At 37.3% G+C, this 24,748-nt stretch overlaps 1 protein-coding gene across 1 annotated transcript; it reads left to right on the top strand.

The window, feature by feature from the left end:
• Nucleotides 1–9,709: 9,709 nt before the first annotated feature.
• Nucleotides 9,710–24,560, top strand: SF3B2 (Splicing factor 3B subunit 2). The gene is made up of 7 exons (XM_051211895.1): nt 9,710–10,222; nt 11,707–12,207; nt 15,391–15,630; nt 19,150–19,420; nt 20,304–20,526; nt 22,064–22,307; nt 24,184–24,560. Exons 1-7 carry the CDS (start codon nt 9,953–9,955, stop codon nt 24,349–24,351), a joined length of 1,917 nt encoding a protein of 638 aa, XP_051073293.1. The 5' UTR covers nt 9,710–9,952; the 3' UTR covers nt 24,352–24,560.
• Nucleotides 24,561–24,748: the final 188 nt, after the last annotated feature.

The raw sequence follows: 24,748 nt of genomic DNA on the forward strand, positions 1-24,748 counted from the left end.
TGTCGGGTCCCGCTGCTTTCCCGTTCTTGATTTGTCTGACGGCCATTCTAATTTCTTCCGTCGTTGGTGGGTTGACATCTATAGGAAGATCTGTGTGTGCTGCTTCGATGTTCGGTGGATTCATTGGAGCCGGCCTATTCAGGAGTTCCTCGAAGTATTCTACCCATCTGTTTCGCTGTTATTGAATTTCAGTGATTGGCTTGCCTTCTTTGTCTTTGACCGGCCTCTCTGGTTTACTGTATTTCCCTGATAGTTTCTTCGTTGTATCGTAGAGCTGTTTCATATTTCCTTCTCTAGCAGCTTTTTCTGCCGTCGTTGCTAATTCTTCCACGTATTTCTTCCTGTCGGCTCTAATGCTCCTCTTCACTTGCTTGTTTGCTTCTATGTATTCAGCTTGTGCTTGGACTTTCTCTGCTCGTGTTCGGCTGTTGTTAATTGCTGTCTTCTTGTTCTTCCTTTCTTTTATCTTGTCCAGTGTTTCTATAGAGATCCATTCCTTATGATGGTGTTTCTTTAGGCCCAGAACCTCTTGACACGTTGAAGTCAATGTTTCTTTGATGCCTTTCCAGTTGTCCTCCATGGTAGTTTCTTCTTCCTTCAGTAGATCTTGAAAGGCTTGGAATCTGTTGTTGAGAGCTATCTTGAATTCATTGAGTTTGTCAGTATCTCGAAGGAAGGCTGTATTGAACCTTTGTATTGCTGTTTGTCCACTTGTCCAGTTCTTTTTTAGCTTCAGTTTTAAATTGGCTACAACTAGGTGGTGATCTGAAGCTACGTCAGCTCCTTTCCTGGTTCTCACATCTTCCATTGTCCTTCGGAATTTTTTTTGATGCAAATATGATCTATCTGGTTCTCTGTAGTGTGGTCCGGTGAGATCCATGTAGCCTTGTGTATACGCTTGTGTGGAAATATTGTGCCTCCTATGACTAATTTGTTGAATGCACACAAATTTGCAAATCTTTCTCCATTTTCGTTCCTCTCTCCCAGTCCATGTCGTCCCATAATATCTTCATATCCAGTGTTGTCTATTCCGACCTTGGCATTTAGATCTCCCATCAGAATGGTGAGGTCCTTTCTTGAGCATTTCTCTATGATTGACTGCAGCCGCTCGTAGAATTGATCTTTAATGTCGTCGTTGCTATCATTGGTGGGTGCATAACATTGGATAATATTCATTAAGATCCCCTCCTTCTTTGTTTTGAATGATGCTTTGATGATTCTGGATCCGTGGGATTCCCATCCTACAAGTGCATTTCGTGCTACTTTGGACAGCATAAGAGCAACTCCCTGTGTGTGTGGAGCATTTTCCTCTTCGTGACCGGAGTATAGCAGCATCTCTCCCGTAGCTAGCCTTTTCTGTCCAGCTTGGGTCCAGTGGGTTTCGCTGATTCCCAGTACTGCCAAGTTGTATCTCCTCATTTCCGTTGCTATTTGGCTGGTTTTCCCGGTTTCCCACATTGTTCTAACGTTCCATGTACCTATAAAAATTTTTGCTCTAATTGTTAGAAGGGGCATCGGCCTCGTGGCTTCCGAAGGAATTCGGCTTTCACCATGAAGCGTCATAATTCTTCTAAATGAAGACCTTCTAACTCTCAGGGCAGAGTTAAAATGGTTTGAATTATTTTTTCTGGTAAGCGTTTTTTTAGCGAGTTAGTTTTCTACGGGATGGGGACGCTAACCCCATGCCCAACCCTCCTCCTTTACCCGGGCTTGGGACCGGCAGTAACTCTAGAAGAGCTACAGGCGGAGTTTCTGACAACCAGAGCAATCATTTATTTAGGTACGTGGAATATTCGTACAGTGTGGGACACCGGGAGAGCTTTCCAAATCGCTGCAGAAATGAGGATTTTCAACCTAGAGGTGCTTGGGACCAGTGAAACACATTGGACCAAAGTTGGACAACAACGACTAACTTCAGGAGGGCTCCTGCTATGCTCCGGCCAAGAAGACAATGCCCCACATACACAAGGAGTTGCATTGATGCTGTCCAAACAAGCACAAGATGCACTTATAGGGTGGGAATCTCATGGACCAAGGATCATCAAAGCCTCCTTCAAAACAAAGAAAGAGGGGATTTCAATGAACATCATCCAATGCTATGCGCCTACCAACGACTACGATGAAGACGCTAAAGATCAATTCTATGATAGGCTGCAGTCAATCATCGAGAAGTGCCCAACAAAGGACCTGACCATTCTGATGAGAGACTTCAATGCCAAGGTTTGAACGGACAACACTGAATATGAAAACATCATGGGACGACATGGACTGGGAGGAAGGAACGAAAATGGTGAGAGATTTGCAAACCTATGTGCCTTCAATAAATTGGTCATAGGCGGCACCATATTCCCACATAAGCGCATTCACAAAAGCATATGGACTTCACCGGATCACACTACACAAAACCAAATCGACCATATTTGCATCAACAAAAAGTTCAAGAGGACTATAGAGGACGTGAGAACCAAGAGAGGAGCATCAGATCATCACTTGCTGGTTGCCAAGATGAAATTGAAACTCAGGAAGTACTGGACAACAGGGCGGACAATATCACAAATGTTCAATACGGCCTTCGGGATACTGACAAACTCAACAAATTCAAGATAGTCCTCAACAATTATTTCCAGGCCTTTCATGATCTACTCAGTGGAGAAGGAACTACTATGGAGAGCAACTGGAAGGGAATCAAAGAAGCAATCACTTCAACATGCCATGAGGTTCTGGGCCACAAGAAGCACCATCACAAGGAATGGATCACTGTTGATACACTGGATAAGACTCAAGAAAGGAGGAAAAAGAAGGCAGCAATCAATACCGGCTGAACAAGAGCAGAGAAAGCCAAGGCACAAGCTGAATACACAGAAGCAAACAAACAAGTGAAGAGGAGCATCAGAACCGACAAACGTAAATATGTGGAAGATCTAGCAATGACGGCGGAGAAGGCTGCAAGAGAAGGAAACATGAGACAACTATATGACATGACAAAGAAACTCTCGGCAAATCGCCGCAAACCAGAGCGACCCTTGAAAAGCAAGGAAGGCAAGGTAATCACCAACACTGAAGAACAACGAAACAGGTGGGTGGAACACTTCAAAGAACTCTTGAATCGACCAGCTCCACTGAACCCACCCAACATCGAAGCAGCACCCACGGACCTCCCAATCAATGTTGGCCCACCAACAATTGAAGAAATCAGCATGGCCATCAGACAAATGAAGAGTGGCAAAGCAGCAGGACCGGACAACATCCCAGCAGAGGCACTAAAAGCAGACTTAGCGGTAACTACAAGGATACTCCACATTCTCTTCAATAAGATTTGGGATGAGGAACAAGTACCAACAGACTGGAAAGAAGGACTACTGATCAAAATACCGAAGAAAGACGATCTCAGCAACTGTGATAACTACAGGGGCATCACTCTTCTCTCAATACCGGGAAAAGTCTTCAACAGGGTATTGTTAAACAGAATGAAGGACTCCGTAGATGCCCAACTTCGTGACCAACAGGCAGGATTCCATAAGGATCGATCCCGTACAGACCAAATCGCAATTCTACAATCAGTTGAATGGAATTCATCACTCTACATCAACTTCATTGACTACGAAAAAGCATTTGATACCGTGGACAGAACAACACTATGGAAGCTTCTTTGACACTACGGCGTGCCTCAGAAGATAGTCAATATCATACAGAGTTCATATGATGGATTACACTGCAAAATCGTGCATGGAGGACAGTTGACAAAGTCGTTCGAAGTGAAGAACGGTGTCAGGCAAGGTTGCTTACTCTCACCCTTCCTCTTTCTCCTGGTGATCGACTGGATCATGAAGACGTCAACGTCTGAAGGGAAGCGCGGGATACAATGGACATCTAAGATGCAGTTGGATGATCTAGACTTCGCAGATGTTTCGGCTCTTCTATCGCACACGCAACAACAAAACCAGGAAAAGACGAACAGTGTAGCAGCAGCCTCAGCAGTAGTCTCAACACACACAAAAGGAAAAGCAAGATTCTCCGATACAACACAGCATGCAGCAATCCAATCACAATTGACGGAGAAGATTTGGAAGATGTAAAAACCTTTACGTATTTGGGCAGCATCATTGATGAACAGAGTGGATCTGATGCAGATGTGAAGGCGCGGATCGGCAAAGCAAGAGCAGCATATTTACAACTGAGGAACATCTGGAACTCAAAACAACTGTCAACCAACACCAAGGTCAGGATTTTCAATACAAATGTCTACACAGTTCTACTGTATGGGGCAGAAACCTGGAGAACTACGAAAGCCATCATCCAGAAGAAACGGGTGTTTATTAACAGTTGTCTACGCAAAATACTTCAGATCCGTTGGCCGGCCACTATTAGCAACAACCTACTATGGGAGAGAACAAACCATATTCCAGCGGAGGAAGGAATCAGAAAGAAGCGCTGGAAGTGGATAGGACACACATTGAGGAAAGCATCGAACTGCGTCACAAGACAAGCCTCACATGGAATTCTCAAGGCCAAAGGAAAAGAGGAAGACCAAAGAACACATTACGCCGGGAAATGAGGATAGACATGAGAAAAACGAGCAAGAATTGGATGGAATTAGAAAAGAAGGCCCAGGACAGAGTGGGTTGGAGAATACTGGTCGGTGGCCTATGCTCCATTAGGAGTAACAGGTATAAGTAAGTGCTTCAACAACGTACTAAAACAAAATGTACGCGCGACAGTGTGGGAATCCTCGCAAAACATCGGTACAATACTGATACTAATGCGAGATGCGATACACTTTGTCAATAACTATACTTTCGATAAGAAGAACTACGGGACACTACTGAAATCTGTGCTTTGGTGTAAAGTATTCTGGTATTATTTGAATTAAATTTTGACCTCTGTTTAAAGGATAGGATCCTGACCAATCAGTACTTATAGGTGCAAGAATGTTACGATATTCGGAGATTGATGATGCCATTGTCTGTACCACTTTTATGGTGGAGTATCTCAAAACCAGTCAAATTAGAATTCAGGAACGAGGGAATTCGATGATATATTCAGTATATGATTTAAACTGATTGCTTGTTGAGAAGGAAGCCTAACACGGCGCACACAATGGTGGTCTGGTGGGATTGGTGACCGAGCGTCCCCAACTAGAGTGTGCTCAGTAAAACTGATAAGATCATTATTAATTTCAAGGATTTACAGGACTATTTACTTTGTGGATTGATATACCATTAAAAGTGTAATAGGTAATTCCTATATTAAATCTTATGTTTTTATCCCTGTGTTTTAGCCACTGTATTTAGGGGTTTATTTTGCTCCCGACTCATTCTCCCTCTAATTAGTTTCGAGTCTATTGAAGTGCAGTGATCAGACATTGCTAGACGATGAAGAACAGAAAACATCCCAAAGAAACTACAGAACTATGCACTTCCATGAACTTCAAAGAGTAGTGACCCACTGAATTTCTCCTACAAGAGATCAAGAGCTTTTCGATAAGGAGTTGAGAATTGTACGAATATCTTACCGCATAGACGCTGTTGATTCACATTTAATCGTAACCTATACTTTCAGTAAGACTCTCTGACTACTAGGTGGGTTATCGTGCTTCTCATGATTCCTAGAATTTTTGTTAATAACTTTATATTTTCACTGTTAGACTCAGAGTCAACAATATTAAATTCGACACCTCTTATCAGGGTAGTCGCATAAGTAACTTTGGCAAAACGATATTCCACAGAACAAAGAAACATTTACTGTTGGTGAGATGGAAGCACATTTGCTAAACAGTAAAAATGTCCGGGAAATAAAAGCTATCCAGAAACGTTTCTTAGTGGTCAAAAATGGGAGGAATTGAGAGCTTTTTAAACCCTTGGCAAGAATACTGAACATGAGAGATTTGTTGAACACACTACCTCCTCTGCTGCCGCTGCCTAATTAGAACCCCGATGAAGTGCAATCTAGGTCTTTAACAAAAAAAAGTTCGAAAACGCTAAACGACTACAAGTGGGATACTGCCAAAGCACGCAATACTCTTAACTTTGGCCAAAAACAGCCATGAATGCTATCCCTTTAAGTTTTTCTAATAATTCTCAAAACCTATCTTCATCCATATTAAGAAGCTCGCGAGATTATAGCCTTTCTTCATCACGAAACGGACACGAATTTCTTCAAACAAGTACAAAGACGTGCTGCAAATTTGGCGAATCCTATGAGAACGAAAATGTTACCTAGGTTAGATATCGCCAAGTCACTGAAGAATAAGAGGTGGCCTGTGTTAGGGAGATCCAAAGATTTCGTCGACAAAGTCAAGAGGGGCCTTGAAAACGTCTGAAAACATTTTATCCGATCAAAAATATCAGGGGCACGTGATAAGCCCTGTGTCTCATTTCTGACTGAATAATTTCCTACGTCGTTACTATATTTGTTATGGTTCCAGAAACATTCAGAAGCCAAATCCGTCTGAAGTTCTGTATTTTCCCTTGATTTGTTGTACAAACACTAAACTTGACACAGAGAGTTCTTACACTTCCCAGTTTTTCCCTCGTGTTCAATTTGACCATCCAACTAAATTAAAATACCCTACCTGAACCCTAACAATGGGCTTTACGAGGTAACCCACGTTCTATTTGTCGTCAAAAAGTTTACACTCAAATAAAATCACACTCCTTTATCCGGAGTCAACAATACATGAGATGCTCTTTTATCAGACATAACCAAAGAGCACTCTGCCGAAAAATTTACGAAGAGGTTCAACAACTGAGTAATGACTGTTCGCCGGGAACAGCTGTATGGTACATTTCTCTTATCTTACCACAACCACCATAATTATTTCCATTATTATTACATTTATTATTGATCCATTTCTTCTTACTTCACTCCTCGTCACAACCTACCTGATACTCCTAGACTTAAATCTATTCACACCTGATGGGTAATCCATTCATTGATTGATCTTGACAGTCCTCTCTTTTCGCTCCATCACACACTAGTTTCATAATGTTTCATGTTGAAAATAATCACCATCTTGCTCTTCGACGCGATAAATACTTGCAGTAACATCATTACTTCCCTAGAACAAACGTAGTCTCTCATATGTTAGAACTTTCGTCCAGATTACCACGAGCGCTTCTGAAAGCAGACAGTGGCATTTTTCCTCACCGAGTTGATTTTATTGTTTATTATGCATCAGAACTACTATTATTGCTATAATGAAATTTGTTTTAGTCAGAGCACTCGCCAAGAGTGTCGTTTACCGAAAGTAATTCATCCTCTGTACTTTTATGTACATTGATTTATTGTATTTTTTGCACTTTTGGTTCTAAAAACTCACAGATTTTCATTTTTTCTGGCCGTTAGTTTCTTTCGTCTCTAGGTGTCGTTTGTATCTAGTCTCTTTTTAAAAACCTCTGATTTATGTTTGGACAGTAACAAGTCGTGAATCTCAACACCCAGACTGTAGATACCCTATGAGAAGTGGCATGCGGTGTGATGAATGCAAAGGATGGTACGACGAAGTTTATACGAATCAAACACACGACTTATAAACGGCTAAGTAAAAATAGTTGCATGTGGTTGTATCAGTAGTGCTGTTCGGACTCAAAATCTTGCTGTCCGAAGCCATTGTAATGATGAATGCCGCTAAAAGAAGCATTAGCAAGCGTAATCTAGACACAGCAAATGATACCATTGTAGAATTATGGTCTCTTTCGTTACTGGTACTGGTCTAATAGTAAACCTAACCCTAAGATTGTAGATTTGTAATGAAGTAACTACATAATCTATAAGATGTTACGTGGAATTCACATCATTGTCTACACTGACTCATCGTATAGTAACCGTTACTAACACATGATGGCAAACACATTTAGGCTGGAGATAGAACAATATATTTAGTATAAATGAAAGAGATAAGTTGAATAAGGATGATCACGTCTGAAAGGCTGAGCCATGCCACCCGATGGATTAAATCCCCAATGAACGTTCGTGCGTCCACCATTATTGACTTTCCCTTAGTGTTACATGTTGAATGTCTATTTTCCCAGTTATCTTATGTTCAGCTTTGAGGATTCTGGTTAGGATTCGATGCCACTAAGAGGCAACCGATCTGTTAAATGAGCTTGATGTAGGCAGGTACATGGAACCCGATGAAATACATTCTAGGTTACTGAAGGAATCAGCAAATGTTTTCACGAATCCCTTAGGCATATGTTTATACCTATTTATAACCCAGGGTCAATTACCAAAAGACTGTAAGAATGATGTACTGAGGCCTATCTTCAAAGCAGTTACGATACACAAACCCGAGAACGATCGACCGGTGAGTCTAACCAGCATGATTCTTAAAGTTTTGGAAGAGATTATTCGAAAGTTGTTTAAGTATCTCGACGAACAAGGGATTCTTTCTTAAAAGCACAATAGCTTTAGAACATGTTATCTGTGTTTTGTTAGCTCATCAGTAGTCCGTGAAATATAGTGTGCTCTTAAAGATCCAAATTTACCTATGGATTTAGCTTATATTGACTTCAGCAAAGCTTTTGACAAAGATCCTCACAACCAGCTGTTATATAAACTAAGTAATATTGGGATTCGTGGCAGTTTGTTTATGTATATGGAGGACTTCCTAGCTGCGCGTCAGAAAAGAGTACATGTGAACCCAAGTTGTCTAGATGAAAAATTGTGCCTAACAAAGTACATCAGGGTACAGTTTTGGGGCCTTTGTTGTTTCCCCTATACGTAAATGACCTTCCTAGTTTCCTATTGTCATTGCTTTTGTCACGTGCTGACAATATACAAATACGGAGAGCTGTAAAAAGTAAGTGTGGTAGTTTATATCTTCAAAGCGACCTGAAAAATCATCTGAATGGTTTAAAATTTTGCAATTGCCAATAAGTGTTTCTAAGTGCACTATGATGCATATTGGTCACTAAGGCACAGATACATACATACTGAATAACATTGAGCCACCTGTTGTCCAGGTACAAAATGACTTAGGATTAATTGTTAGCCAATACTTAAAAACTACTTCAAACTGACGTGAGATATTCACCAAAGGTTTTAGAACCTTATGGTCAATACATAGAGCCTTTAGCCATGTCGATGCTAAAACCCTTTTGACTTTATATACAGTATTCGTTCGTCCTAAACTCGGTTAAAACATGCACGTGGCTAGCGTCTGCTTAAAATGAGGCAGTGAGCTGTTGGAAAGGGTTGAAAAACCGCAATTAAGCTGATTCCCGGGATAAAAAGGCTCCCGTGTGATGCTCGACTGGCTACACTGAACCTATTTTTACTGCCATATAGATGAACCAGAAGCGATTTGATCACGGCTTCAACTTACTTAGTGATAAATTTGAGTATGATATGCCTTTGCTTTTCTCATCTTCCAAAAAAGGAGGGTTAACCAGGGCACTGGAAAATTTCACAAGCCTCGAACAAATTACTTGTCGGTTGACTATGGACTTTTCGATGGAATCATTAAATGATGGAATTCACTATCACAACATGTGATTGAGGCTTCACATATCTAGACTTCCAATAGAAGAGATCACCACTGCCTGGACTGACACAGGCTATATGACCTCCTGACCTTTTCAATCTGAAACTAAATTTAGACGAACAGTTTCTATGTTTGGGTGCCGAGTTTTTTGAAATATTTTCTGCGAAAAAGCTTGAACCAGATATCCAAGTGAAACATCGGATTTACCTTAAATTCAACTACCGAGATTTTTAAAATGTATTCTTCATCCTTAATGTAGTCTCCTGTAGTCTATTACCCTTAAATTAATTATCAAATCTACCAAAATTCGTTCGGTTGAGAGACCAAGCTTCCTGCACTGAACGATAACAATCACATGGAATCATGCCATTTTCTTCGAGAAGCGACTAAAAACAAATACGAGCTTGTCACAACATCATTGATTATCGTAAGTGAGTTTTAAAGCGCCATATTTGTGTTTTGTGTGTTATGGCGTTGACTTTTACGAGCTCAGCTGAACCGTCGTTTGACTCTATTAATTTCTCCTATGGACTCAGTAGACAACAAGAACGTAACAGGAAAAAGAAGTTAAGGAAGAAAGCTTCACTGAAGCGGCGTAGAGAGCTGAAAAACCAGCCGCATTCGTTAAATGGGGTTTCAGACTATTCTAATGGAGTGCATGAAGACGAGGAAAGTGACCCTGAACCAGAGGATGAAATTATTGAGTTTCAATATAAAGGACCGTTCGAACGCTTTAAGGTGAGTGGACGATTGGTGGTCCGTCTTGTTGTTTAGTGATAGGTCATTGTGTCTATTGATAGTTTGCTTCAGGACATTAAGGATTGACTTACGTTTTAGAAACCATACGACTTGAAATAAGCATACACGCTTGATATCAATTGCACGCCGTGCGATTGGTTGTTAGTTTTGATGATTTGTCTTTATTCACTGAGGGGCTGTCTGTAATTTTGTTCATTTTCGTCATCTCTAGACTCAAGTAACATGTTTCACACTTTATTCACCGGCGATAAGTTTTTATATTCTTTCTATCTTATGTCTGTCAATGCTTTTCATCGCAAACTGTTTTAGCCTTATTCTCCGCACACATGCTTTAAATTTCACTGTGGGAGGCATTTGAGAAGAAGGGTCTTTTGTTTAATTCAACATATAGATAGCATTACTACTATTCCTTGTCTTTCATGCATTAGTTACTACGAACCTCTAAAATAGTACTTCGTGATTCAGGTTTCACGACTGCTTGATGCTAACACAAAATTCAATAACCTCAGAAGTCGAAAAGAAACTGAAAAATGTTCAGAAATGTAGATATGACTGTTTTTGTGTGTTCGGCTTCGAAGTGTTTTTACTTCGAAATGCATCAAGTAAAATTCCTGTGTTTTCGAATTGCTGTCGCTTCGTGGTGTTTCCAAGGTTAATGATTTTGTATTCAAATGCTTATATGTTGTAATCTGAGTGCCTGGTGTCACTCCTGGCCCGTGTGTAAATAGAGTAGGTGATAACATTGGACAGTGATAGGGTTGGACACCTTGATTTTAGTTGTCTTCTGAACCATATTTTGGACGCTATTTTCCCATTAACACTTCCCATCCTCTGGTTCCTGTATTAATTGCCTCTCACTTTCCTAACATGAGTTATGCACATTCGCTCCATGTCTCACTGTCTTTGGCAGACTGATCAAGATTATATTTAAGAGAAAAAAAGTTTAACAGACTTACCTCTATACTATAACAGCTTTGAGGAATTTTCGTCATCTTATTTTGGAACATTCCCCTTAATCTGTGGATTGCTTACAATCTATTAGCTACCAAATCTTAGAAATTTTAGTATTTACAGTATCATATTATAACTTGTAGTCATTGTTCAGGACTTCACGTGGATGCATGTTCTTAATGATCCCTTCAATTTTTGTGCACTATTATAAATTATTTACTTAGTTACTTTCTTTTATTTATTTAAATACAAACATTGGTACAAGGAGACACCGGATAGGTATGCACCACATAAACCAAATGATTTATTTGAGGGCTGGGTTACTGTCTGAGTGCCCAAACCGAAGCAGATGGTTTTCTTAGGGGGCCACACCCAGAGACTGACCCAAAGGTCTGATCCACAAGACAATGGAGGAACGTCAGGAGATGCAGTCCCATGGCTTTCTTAACCCTATCGTACTAAAAATTTGCAAAAATCCCACACTGAAGTATTTGTATTTATTTTATTTCTAGTTGGCTGATGACGAGGCAGATTCTGTTCCCTCTAAACCAGTATCACATACTGACATCAATCTGAAGGCTCGTACTGCCGCACTTCTTGCCGAAGAGGCTTCAGCAAACGAAGCCAGGCGGCGTTTCCCGAGTCAAGATCCTGAATCGAATAAAGGTTCACAGTCCAAAGTTGGTTCTGCAGGGGGTTTAGACTCAGGATCTAATGGGGTCGAGACACTAAGCAAGAAAAAGCTAAAGCGTCTCAACCGTCCTAGCGTTGCTGCACTTAAACAGATGGTAGCACGTCCCGATGTCATCGAAATGTGGGATGTCTGTGCCAAAGATCCACTTTTATTAGCTTTCTTGAAGGCATATCGAAATACTGTACCAGTTCCCAAACATTGGTGTGCAAAAAGAAAATATTTACAGGGTAAACGTGGTTTCGAGAAACCTCCTTTTCGCCTACCCGACTTCATTGCTCGCACAGGGATTATGGAGATGCGACAAACGGTACAAGACAAAGTGAGTTCATTAAGTTTTTTCCTTAAATTTGGTTACATTTTCTCTTTTATCCTGGTAACCGTCATCTACATATTTCCCAAGTTTTATTTAGTTTGGTTCTGTTAAAGTGGAGTTACTGTTTAGTCAACAACTTAGGTCAATGAAACTTTACAAACTTCAAGCTGCTATCTCTGGCTCAAAATCGTTTGCAATGGCGCAGGTGCATCCACTCTCTGTGTTCTCCCAAATTCTAATCTTCTGAATTCTTCATGTCCCTTTTTTCCTCTTTCCAAATTTATTTCACTGGATTATACTCTTTAAATAACATCTCCAAACCCTAATCTTCCCGATTACTGCTTATACTCTTATTACCTCTACCACTATGGGATTTGAATCGACAACTGCATCTCTGTGCTAATGTGGTGTGGCAACTCGAACTGATGTACGTACGTACGTACGAAGTTCTACGTTGTTACTGACTGACTGACTGTCCGTGTTTCGAGTGTTGCACGTTCAAAAGATGGAATTGCTTACAACATGGCTAAATGTATTTATGCTCCTGAAACAAATGTAACTGTTGATACATGGTTTCGGTTGTGTGAAGACCTGTTTGAAGTTTATTTTACTTGCTCAAGACTATCGGTAAATCAGTTAATTGTTCAGTAGACTTGGCCCAGTAGAACTAGACACTTACTGCTACATCATACCTTGCAAATCACGCCATAAAATATTTGACGAAACATGTAAGTCTTTAAGTCACGTTATGTCGATAACTTCCCTGTTTAGCACTCACACTACTTGAAGTTAATATATGAAACAGATGATTTCTCCATGCATATTTTCGTTGTGAATACGAAGTTCGAAAAAATTAAGCTTAAATCGGCAACAAAAGAACAAGTTATTAATACTCATTTGGAGTTTACATTCATCCAAATTTAATAATATTAGAATGTACCTACTTATTCGTCTGGATCAGGAAATAAAACTAACATTGAGCAATGTCACAAATGAGTATCAACAATTTGTGAACTTGCAGTGTGATATCACACTTGTTCAGTTTGGTTGTTAGAGCTATACTAAAGAACATATAGTTTATCGAAAAACAAAACCGGTCGCGTCTGTTTTCTCAGGAAATTCAAGTTTGAAAAAAAGTTTCCGTTCCGAACGACTCTACATTCTCCATGCCGGGGTTGTGGAATATGGCATTTTTACCAAGTTCTACCCTTTCAAACACCATTGGTTGTAAAGACGATTATTGCCATTGGAATCTTAAGAAGCCGACCTACAACTAACAGCAATATCAACTGGTTTGACACTCTTTATTTAGCTGACATCCCTTAGTCCTGTACGTAATGACGTTCAATCCACTATGTATACGGACGATTTAATGAAGCTGCTGAAATAGTACGACGATGTTTTGAAATCAGGTCTAGGTTATTGCTAAAGTATTCAAGCAGCGTTACTACTACCTTAACGTTTTTCTCTTCGTAACTTTAAAGATCCACTCTATGCATACCTGATGAAAGTCAATGAGACTTTACAATTACATCAACAGGACGTCATCACATCAGTTACCTATTCAGCATAAGCAGCCCCTATTTTGTAGGAAACTATACGGCTGATTAGGAATCTACTGATTTCTCGATGGGTCTTGAATAGTATAATTATTTTCTCCTAGTCTCGGCTAACCTAATTACCACCCTCTTGTGGTGGCTTCTTTTGGAAAAGCTTGTTACCAACGGACACAACTCACGAATTTCTGCCTACAAATCCCAGGGACCACTTTCCATTTGGTTATCCAAGGCCATTCAACTGATGTGCATCGTTATCTAATATTCCAGGAGTAACTCTATAGTATCTTAGTTATTGCCGAATGACCTACAGACCTTGACAGTTCTATGATGAAAACATGTCCCGGCTGCGTCTTAAAAAGTGTGATTTTCTGAATTCAATGGATTTTGGTACATGAATAGATGAGTGGCTAATGGAAACCGAAAAACCGGCAATCGCTACGTTCTCTACGAAAACCTATGCAGTAATTCACTTGTCCAGTGCCATTTGAGCATTTCTGGTGGCTGTGAAGCATATTCAACAAGCGCTACTCAGCGACTACGACTCAGAAAGTCAAATAGTTTGTCATAAACTGGCAGCTAAAAACACTGCCATATGATACACAGTTAAATGAATAAGTTCAACGTTTCGTCAATACCTTCAAGAGAGTACTTCCAGAATTCTAGTTTCGCGTTTATATATTACCCCATTCTTAATGATGCAGCCCCAAACAAGTTATCACTAGTAAAAGCCTTGATCGGTCGAGAGCTGAAAAACCACACCATGCTGCGCCAACACTACCTCAAATATCAGCCAATCCCCCTAGGATTCCGACCTAATATGCCAATGTTCGTCCGCAACTCCCGGTCTCTAGCCGACGAATAGAAAGGTATGTAATAGAAAGCCATGGAAGGATGTTGTATGAAGTAGTCGTAGGAAAAGACAGGTGGACTAAACATAATCGGTTACGTAAGACAAATACTTCCCGGACACACAGCCACAGTAACATTCTCATGCTTCTTTCTGATTACCTTCGTTCTGCCAACCCACAAAGAACCAGGCAGATCAAATGCCTGAGTTGGATTTATGGGCGAGGGCGTAGTCCGACTGACATCGGCGGAAGGTGGAAAACTTCCAGGTAAACCCTAGAGTAGTTCATTGTTAATTGGGTGCGGGTATCGGGGATATCAAATCTTCAAAATTCAATTATTCGGAAGACATCAAGCGTATGATTACGTATTGATTTAATGTGATTTGGACTTCCAGTACACTTTTATTGTATTGATTGACCCCATATTATTTCGCGTTACTTTTACTTTTATTCAACATGGTATTCAATTGTATTAATTCTGCGGCGATTTTCCAATTTAATAGTTTCTTTAAGCAACAATTACTGCATGTGATCTCTGTATAATGGGATGAATTTGAATGTGAATTAGTCTTCTTTGATCTATATTAGATAAATCTTCCTAATAGATTTTTCTTTTGGAGTAGCTGGGGCTAAGAGAGAATGGAGCTGTAGTATTCCAATATCAAAGTTTAGTTAATTCATTGGTATTATCACAGTCATATTAGTAAGATGTTTTGCAGTCCTTAAATTGTGAAGACTGTGCAATAATAATGATAATAATAGTTTCTTAAACTAATTTTCAGGATTCTGACAAAACATTGAAAACAAAAATGCGTGAAAAAATTCGTCCTAAAGTTGGAAAGGTGGATATCGATTATCACAAATTGCACGATGCTTTCTTTAAGTACCAAACCAAACCCAAACTATCAATTCATGGCGATCTTTATTATGAAGGCAAAGAATTTGAAGTAAAACTGAAGGAGAAAAAACCTGGTAATATGTCAGATGAGCTTCGAAATGCTCTAGGTTTACCGTCTGGCTCCGTAAGTTTTAAATTTTTACTATGTAGTCGTAGATTATTTATGTGTTAGTTTATCACATTCCCTACGGATCTATAACCTATTAGAGCCAAACTTTTCAGACCTACTTTATTTTTATTACGGAGCTTTGTCAGCATTTTCAAACGAGATAAAATTTCATCGGATTCCTGGTTCCTTTTTACGATCTGAGACGCTTGTATGATGTACTTTGCTCCTATTTGTCACATACTGTACAATTCTCAAGTACCATTCTTTCCTAATTTTTACGCAATATCGTGTAGCTCTGTTTCGTGGTCTTATTCGTATATAAATTATATGGGAACTTGTGTTGATTTGTTTGAAAACTGTTAACCATATCGCGTTTCTTTTGGGATTAGATAATGATTTAAAGATAATTACTCAGAATAGTATGTTGGTTTTATCTTTAAGACATAAATTAACACCTTTCAATGTTATACCAACAGTAGAACCAGCGCTGAATATACTCCCGAATGATACAGCGAATGAACTGAGGAATAAAATAATGAACACATTATTACATCAGAAACCTCACAACCCTAACATAAATAAAAATGAATATTACGCACTAAAACAGCTGAGAGAGGACAAAACGATCATAATAACGAGAGCAGATAAAGGTAATACTACAGTTATGAATAAAACAGAGTATGAGAAGAAAGCCAAGGAACATCTACAAGAGGGTCCATATGAAAAAATCAAAGAAGCAAAAAGTAGAACAACTCTTAACAAACTCAAGGCAGAAACTAGCAAACTCTCACAATCATTAAAAGTTAAGCTAGGATCATCCTTATGGTTTATGTTATATCCAAAGAGTTGTAACCCATGCAGATTTTATGAACTACCAAAGATCCACAAGAATAATACTCCACTAAGACCAGTGGTAGACTATACAAACTCACCGACTTACAATCTAGCTAAATATTTAGCTAAGATTCTCAAACCATATGAAAAGCGGATTAATCATGGAATTAAAAACTCTATGGAATTCAAGAATTTAATTGATACCATCGATATAGAAGAAGACGAAATAATGGCAAGTTTTGATGTATCTTCCTTATTCACTAATGTACCTATCAGTCGAGCAATGGATATTATCAATGATTGTTTAGAATCTGATTTAGATTTGAATTTACGATGCCCATTAGATTCATCAGAGGTTATAAAATGCTTAGAATTATGTTTAAGATCTACCTTATTCATATTTCGGGGTCAACTTTACAGACAGAAAGAGGGTATAGCAATGGGCTCATCAGTTTCTCCGATTGTAGCGAATTTATTCATGCATTCCCTAGAAACTAGTGCAATCGCAAAGAGTTTGTGTCCACCAAAGTTATAGTTAAGGTATGTAGACGATATTTTTATTATCAATAAACGGGATGGTATGGAAGAACTGTTTAACAATGCAAACAGCATTTCTGAAAACATTAAACTAACTAAGGAATTAGAATCAGTTGACCATAAACTAGCATTTCTAGATTGTTTGGTTGAACGTCGACACAATAATAAGAAGTTAAAAATAAATGTTTACAGAAAATCAACACATTCCGAGAGATACTTGGATTTTAATTCAGCCCATTCACAGAGCACGAAAATTAATGTAGTGAAAAATCTAATGAACAGAAGTACTACGATTGTTACAGACAAAGAAGACCAAAGAACCGAATTAAATAAAGTATTTTCTACTCTTAGGGATAACAACTACCCAAAAAGGTTTTTAAAGAAGATTATTAAAAATGAAAGAAAACCTAAACTAGAAAGTATACGAAAAGAATGGAAGTACACCGTAGTCATACCTTACCGTAGTGCAACATCAGAAGAAATCAAACGGATTCTAAACAAACATGATATAAGAGTGTATTTTAGAGCGAATAACACATTAAGATCGACATTAGTGAAAGTTAAGGACAAATCAGCAAAGGAAGAACAACAGAACATTGTGTATGAGATTCGCTGTCATGACTGTAATGCTACCTATGTTGGAGAAACATCCAGGCAACTGAATGTAAGATTGAAGGAACACAAACAATGCTTGAAAAATGTTCCAAAATCCTCGGTCGATTTAAAGAAACTTGAAAATAAGTCAGCGATAGCGTTACATGCGTTAGAAACAGGGCACAAGATTAATTTCGAAGGGACCAAAATACTTCAGAAAGGTTTTAACACCCATAAAGAAAGATTGACAGCAGAAGCGCTGCATATATGGGCGAACAAGAACAGCCTGAACCGAAAAGATGGTATTCAACTGGCAACTACATGGCAAATTTCGTTTGACAAGTAAATTTGGAACCTATCTCTTGTTTAAACCTGTTTTTAATATCACATGCATCGTTATTATTTTTGGAATGAATTCAATGAGTTTTTGAAACAATACAATTTATGTTTTGACATGTACATCGATGTTTCATTATCAAAAAATTTTTCCACCTTGAACTTGAACTTTATTTATTTATTAATTCCTTCATATCAATCTCTTACACATACATACATACCTGCACACTCACACACATACGATTTGTTACTCAGTTAATTATTTCTATGTAGTTGAATTCTTCACATGATTTGCAGTTAACTGACTCATTTGATCCTATTTTACAAAAAATCAACATCCAAATATGATTGGTTTAACACAGTATAATCCTGATTGTTAAAAGCTATATATGTCTTTGATAATTTTGATTTTGATTGTTACCCTGAAGAAGTCCAGACAAGTTAGCTGGACGAAACGTTGGAATTAGTTATATTTCAATCGCTGAGAATATTTCAAATATAATTTTCACATATAATGACTTCTCTATACTCGGCGCTCAATTACTGTCAAACTATTCGTTCTAATCTTGACGAATATTCGTATAAACAACTTAATGGTTTTTATTTTGGTAGTGATCAAAGTTTGATAGGATTTTGATAAAATGGTATAGTTTTGATGCGTGTATTTACCAACAAACTTGTTCGCCTTTTATAAGATGACACCATAGATAATTTAAGGCCTCATGTTATTATTTAAATGCAGTAGGTCACAAGTGTGAATCAAATTAACCTAAGACTATATTTTTAGTTTTTTGGTGGTTTATACACTTAATTCGTTCTTTTTATCATGATTTCAGTCTGATTACATTAATTGTGGTTCACACCATACACTGAATTTCCGATTTAAATTCATTAGTTTTTGTTTGACTAGGAATATCGATTAACACTTAATTAAATCGAGTTGACCCACCCGCCTTCTCCACTGCGTGTCATTTTGTTTTGCTTCGCTTTCCGATTAACGATTGTACGAAATATATTCAAAATCCATTATCGCATTTGACTTATTTAATTCCCTTATACACTAACGTTATTTAAGTCGATGATCATATGCTAGGATTGGTGACATGTCTATATCAGTAACGATAATCACACGACTAAAGTGGAGTCAGATAATTCTGGGCCATTAAAAGCAGATTATTTTCCCACTCTCCTAGTATCGAAAATAAAATACACTTTCTGCAAATTTCACTTAAGGGTGCTGAGCGATATCCTCCACCATGGTTGATTGCTATGCAACGGTATGGTCCACCTCCTTCGTATCCCAATTTGAAGATCCCCGGTCTAAATGCTCCTATTCCGGATGGTTGTGCATTTGGTTATCACCCTGGCGGATGGGGTAAACCTCCCGTGGATGAGCTAGGACGTCCTGTTTATGGAGATGTGTTTGGAAATGGAGGTAATATTGCCGGTGTACCACCACCGCCACCCCCACCAACCACTTTTGAGGATGCCGATGAGCAAATCGGTAGGTTTTTTACATTTTTAAAAATGCATTTCACTATTTGTTTGGTGATTTTACTGTTAAAAGCAGTGCGTCTTAATGACAATTAAATGTTAAATTTATTCGAAATTGTTACATGGATTGTTTCTTTAGATTAGGAATAAAGCTGTTTGATATCATGTCCTACATCAGATGAGCCAGTCAGCTACAATTTAGGACCAGGCACATATATGAAGGATGCATTTAAATGCCTACGTGAATGTGGATATTGATTGTTGTAGCTTTACTGGAAAATAGTAAATATTCTAGCTGGTATATTTAGCCTACACGTATTACCAGTTTACCACTCTTGTTATCTAATCAAGGCAATGTTTATGAACATTTCTCTTACTTTTAAATAAATGGTTGATATTATTATAATCTTGATGCTCATTTTTTGCTCATTTGTTTCTGTATACTGAATCTGATAACCACTGATCATTAATTTTTTGCTACAAGAGATATACTTTCCGAGTTGATACTGTTTAGAATAATAATTTCCAATTATGTCATTGTTAATAGGAATTAAAGATGAGATTAGGTAGTAATTGTTTTAGTGTTATACCTAGCGTTTATTTTAGGACAACGGACTAGAAGTAACCAATATATATGCCTCTCTCTTATTTTGAACACCAAAGAAAGGTTGACATCTGATTCAAAATGTTAAAAGTAAACAACCAGAACGAAAAATTGCTAAGACTGGTGTAAGTATATCCACTTAAAGCAAAGCTATCTAACAATCGCAAAGTATGAAATCAAAGTTCTTTCCTACCACTTTAAAAATATTTAGGACTTTGATTTGTTAGTATAATATTAGTAAAATATACACTAACTGCGTATTGTCACATATTCTTTATTATGAAATCAGCTCATGGAAATATCAGTTATTGGGGCGAGTTGGAATCTGATGAGGAGTCTGAAGGTGAAGATGGTGATCAGGATATGGATACGGACGATGAGAGTGATGAAGATCAAGCAGCAGCATCTGCGATGGCTGAAAATGAAGCCAAAAAGATGCTCGTAACGTTGCCAAGTGCAGGATCTATTCCTCGACCAGTAGATGTCGGTGGCCTAGTCACACCTGCTGGAGGGTAAGCTCTCATTTATTTCCCATTACTGTTATTTGTATCCTTCCATAAGTTGTCTTTAGCCAGAGAATATAATCGCTACTGCCCACGAAGCTCATTTCGTTTGGGTGTAGTCAGGAATGAGCGTATCATCAGTTAGAATATCCACCATTCGTTTGATGAGTATACTGTGCTCTGTTTTCGTGGAAATACTCATCTCTTCTTTCAACATAGCAAATAATTCTAGGAAATAGGTTAACAGATCTTAGAGATAGTATAAGTACTCTTAAACTAAAATTACAATATTTCGATATCTTTTCTTTTAATTGTATAAAGAATATTAAAAAAAGCGGGTCCCCGCTTAATATTAAATCCGAAATAATAATTAACAAGAATCACATTCACTGATTAAAACAAACGGTTTAAAAAATAACAATTTATTGTAAAAGTTAAGCAGCTTTTAAAGTTTTATATCTAATCATTGGTTGAAATGGACCAACTATTGTCGCCTTTACCAATGGCGAAGACAGTATGTTCTGTTATCTATGGGATACATCCATTTTTTCTGTCTAAATTCTATAATTTTGTATATCTGCTCAGTTTAGTCACAAACTGTAATTGATTCTAACCGTCTCGCCTTATTCCTTATTTTGACTTACTTGTTTATGGAGCTTGGTCTGGAAGTTAGATAATTTGACTTTCAATTAATTGACTCAACAGTTTATTATTAGTTATAACAGTCGGGTTCCAATAACTTCGTAACGGCTTCGAGCCAGGTTCCATATATGTGGGCTTGAGGGGCCGGGTAATGTTGTCAATAGCTCTCATGTAAAACACAGTGTGATTGAAATGTAGAGTACATGAACCTGTATCCTGTCACAGAGTTGTATTAGTTGTTTGTTTTCAGGAAAAGTTGATTAATATAGTTTCACAGTATTTTATTCAACATTTCAAGGATCCATCCATTCATTTATTTGAAATAAAGCTCATTTTGTATTGAGCCATTTACTTGATTGGTTATATTATGTTAGCAAAATAAGTAATTTTTGTTTGATGATATGGTCACGATTGTCCTCGAGTTCAGGGAAGGTTATTCGAACTCGCTCCTAACAAAATACTATGTTGATGGAAAAAATCCGGGTTCTTATTAGCTTTCGTGTTTATTTCTATACTTGTGAAATTCTTCGTGAATATTATCCTTTGAGCATTTATTGTGAATCATTTGATTGACAACATTATGCATAAAAATGGTTCACATTGAGTTCGTAATATAAAAAAGTAAAGATTTCTTAATTTGACAAATAAACATTGGTGTAATTTCATGTCTCCTTTATTATGATTTTTTATTGTGAATGGGAATTGCCAACTTTCAAGGATTTTCTCATAAGTTAACTACTTTTTATAGGTTTTTTCCTCAGTCGAACTTGATTGCTGTGAGGTTTATTGATTTCTTAGGAACGTTTCCGACAATTCATGGGTTTTCGTGTATATTATTTCGCGTAATTTCTTTTATTAAAAAATTAATTTTGTTTTTGCTTCTATACTATTTGTTTGGTTACAGATTAATAACACCTAGTGGTGTATCCAGCGTTGGTGCTGGTTTAGAAACTCCACAAAGTATGATTGAACTACGTAAGAAAACTATAGAAGAGGCAATGGAAGATAGTACTGGTTTGGTTACACCATCCACTCAGTTGTATCGTATACTTCCTGAAACTGAAACTAATTTACAACCTAATGCACTTATGGGTAGTACTAAATTGTATGATGTGGCTGGTGTAACAGGTGCTCAGCGTGGAATCGAAGTAAGTATGCTGTTTCATGTATGTAACCGATTCAAAGTATACTTAGATTCTGGCTTTCTCAGTTTAACTTATTTATCCCCATTAAAACGATAAACAATCACTTACTTTAACTGTAGTCTCATTTTCCTATAAACTTCTTTTGGAAAAGTAACATTTTGCGATAAGTTTATTCAAAAGGAACTGTGAAAGGAAATCTATGCAAAGTCTGTGACAGTAACTAATGCAACCGTTTTCAACTAATGTTTGGCGTATTAATGTAGGCTATCTTAACAAAATTACTTTTTTTGACACACAAAGCCCATAACTTCAAGTAGTCTACTGGTTGGAGTCTTATATGCATATAGTTTAACGTTTCTTTATGATGCCAGTACTTATCATTTTTCGAAGACTTGGTATATTTTTCAGGTAATCTAGTTAATGTTTGAATGCTTGATATTCTAGTTAATACTGTAGATCTCAAGTGCTGCTTTAAAAAAACTATTTCAACTAAGATTTATGCGATGGCAAAACTTGAAACTTGGGTTTCCAAATGCATTGTATGAAATTCCATACATATAGTTCCCTTTATTATCTTAAAGAGAACAAGAACGAATATGTTTGTTAACTCTATGAGTTCTAATCACTAATTCAATGTTCTGGAACTTTCCCTCCCAAACTTTATCCGAAACTAAATTTTTATGACCTTATTAACTATTGAAATATTCGCTGCATCATGATACAGATATTCACCTCTAAACACCCTCACATGTATAAGTATATCAATATCTATAAAACGTTGATTTTAAAATATTATAGGTTGTAAGCAGCTGATGAGAACCTAACGTAATAAAATGAGTTCATATTCTGCATCAATCTTCGTTCTTGCTCTCTTTAAGCATTGTCTGAATGTTGCATCTTTTCTTCAGAGAACATAATAATCCCAATTACTTTTCAAAGTTAAGACCTACCAAAGGTACAAATATTTTTCCACTAGTTTCTGTCCTTTTTCTATCTCACTTGATAGTGTTCATTAATTTAGTATAATTAATCTATCATTCAATCTCATCGCATTCCAAAATTTAATAATGTTGTTATGCTTCGCGATGTAGCACATATATTTACCTTTTATGTAAATTAAATCATACCTAAGTCTACTTGAAAATAAAGTAGTGATTAGTAGTAAGGTTTGACTAGACCAAATGACAAAATGTATATCTAGACACATGTGTTTACTCGTTGAGTTTTGTGATCACCCTACGATAATTTCTAGTCACGAACAATTAGGTTTTGTCTAGTACATACAGAATCTAATGTGAACTCGATAGACTGTTAACTGATACATAACACTTCGACAATATCTCCAATTTTATGTAAGACAGGTACACAGAAACGGGTCGATATTTAAGAACTTTAAATGGAGGTGGAACTACCCAGTATATATGGTAATACTCAGTGGCCTTGGAACAGATAACAAAATTAACAATTTAAAGGTGACAAGAACCAATTAAATAACAACAAAGCCGGTACAAAATTATGAGTCAGAAGTTTATCATAGTTGTCTTTACGGAAAAAAAAACTTAATATTTATTAATCAGAAACTAGATAACATGAACTCTCATTATCACTACTACGTATTAATTTGTTCTATTGATTCTATAGTGAAATCGGTTACTAAGATTGATTTTCAGCAAGTTGCATATTATTAAACTTCATTTTTAGATGAGCTAAATAAAGGAAAACATTCACCGCGATATTATTTTTAAAATGATTGAAAATTACCAAGAGAGTGTACCACATTATTTTTAGGCTTACTTAGAGAGGATTGTTCATTAATACACATTGTTTACAATGTTATTTATTGTCAACTTTTTTCACTTTACCTAAACTCTTTGTCTAGGCTGAAGATCCTCGTGAACGTATGTTACGTAAGCGCATAGCAGGCACTGAATCTCAGCAAGATCATATTAGTGGAGTGAAATCTGGCGGGGGTAGTGCAGTTTTAAGTAATGCACCCGAGCCAACTGTTCCGTCCACATCGAAAAAATATAAAGAATTCAAGTTTTGATGAAGTAATAAATATGCATTACAAAGAAACAACACTTGTTATTCATCGCACTATTACTGTTAGAATATACATACTTGAATATGACATGCGGCAACAGAATAAAAAAGTGATCATATCTTTCAGTTAACATTTATTTGTAAATATAAAAAAACGTTTGAATAGTTTTGAAATAATTCTAATAATAAACCTTATTTATAACAAATGAATGATAATTGTGTTGTAATTTAGTATCTGAAAGGAGTTGTTTGTTATCTATTTACGATTAATGTAGCGATGATTTAGTGATTAAAATACTAACGTTCAATCACTCAGTTGGTCATAATGAACGTATAGTTTGGTATAGATGTGCGTTAGCCCAAGTTTTACTATATTAACGCCACAAGATGAATAGTAGTAA

This window comes from Schistosoma haematobium, chromosome 1 (assembly GCF_000699445.3).
Source record: "Schistosoma haematobium chromosome 1, whole genome shotgun sequence".
In the NCBI taxonomy this organism is placed as follows: domain Eukaryota; kingdom Metazoa; phylum Platyhelminthes; class Trematoda; order Strigeidida; family Schistosomatidae; genus Schistosoma; species Schistosoma haematobium.

What these genes read in the sequence shown, in the direction of transcription:
- SF3B2 (XM_051211895.1), top strand. Translation starts at nt 9,953, where the DNA reads ATGGCGTTGACTTTTACGAGCTCAGCTGAACCGTCGTTTGACTCTATT. An exon ending in TAGGTTTACCGTCTGGCTCC is followed by an intron (nt 15,631 to 19,149) that starts GTAAGTTTTAAA and finishes ATTTCACTTAAG; the next exon opens with GGTGCTGAGCGATATCCTCC. An exon ending in GTGCTCAGCGTGGAATCGAA is followed by an intron (nt 22,308 to 24,183) that starts GTAAGTATGCTG and finishes CTCTTTGTCTAG; the next exon opens with GCTGAAGATCCTCGTGAACG.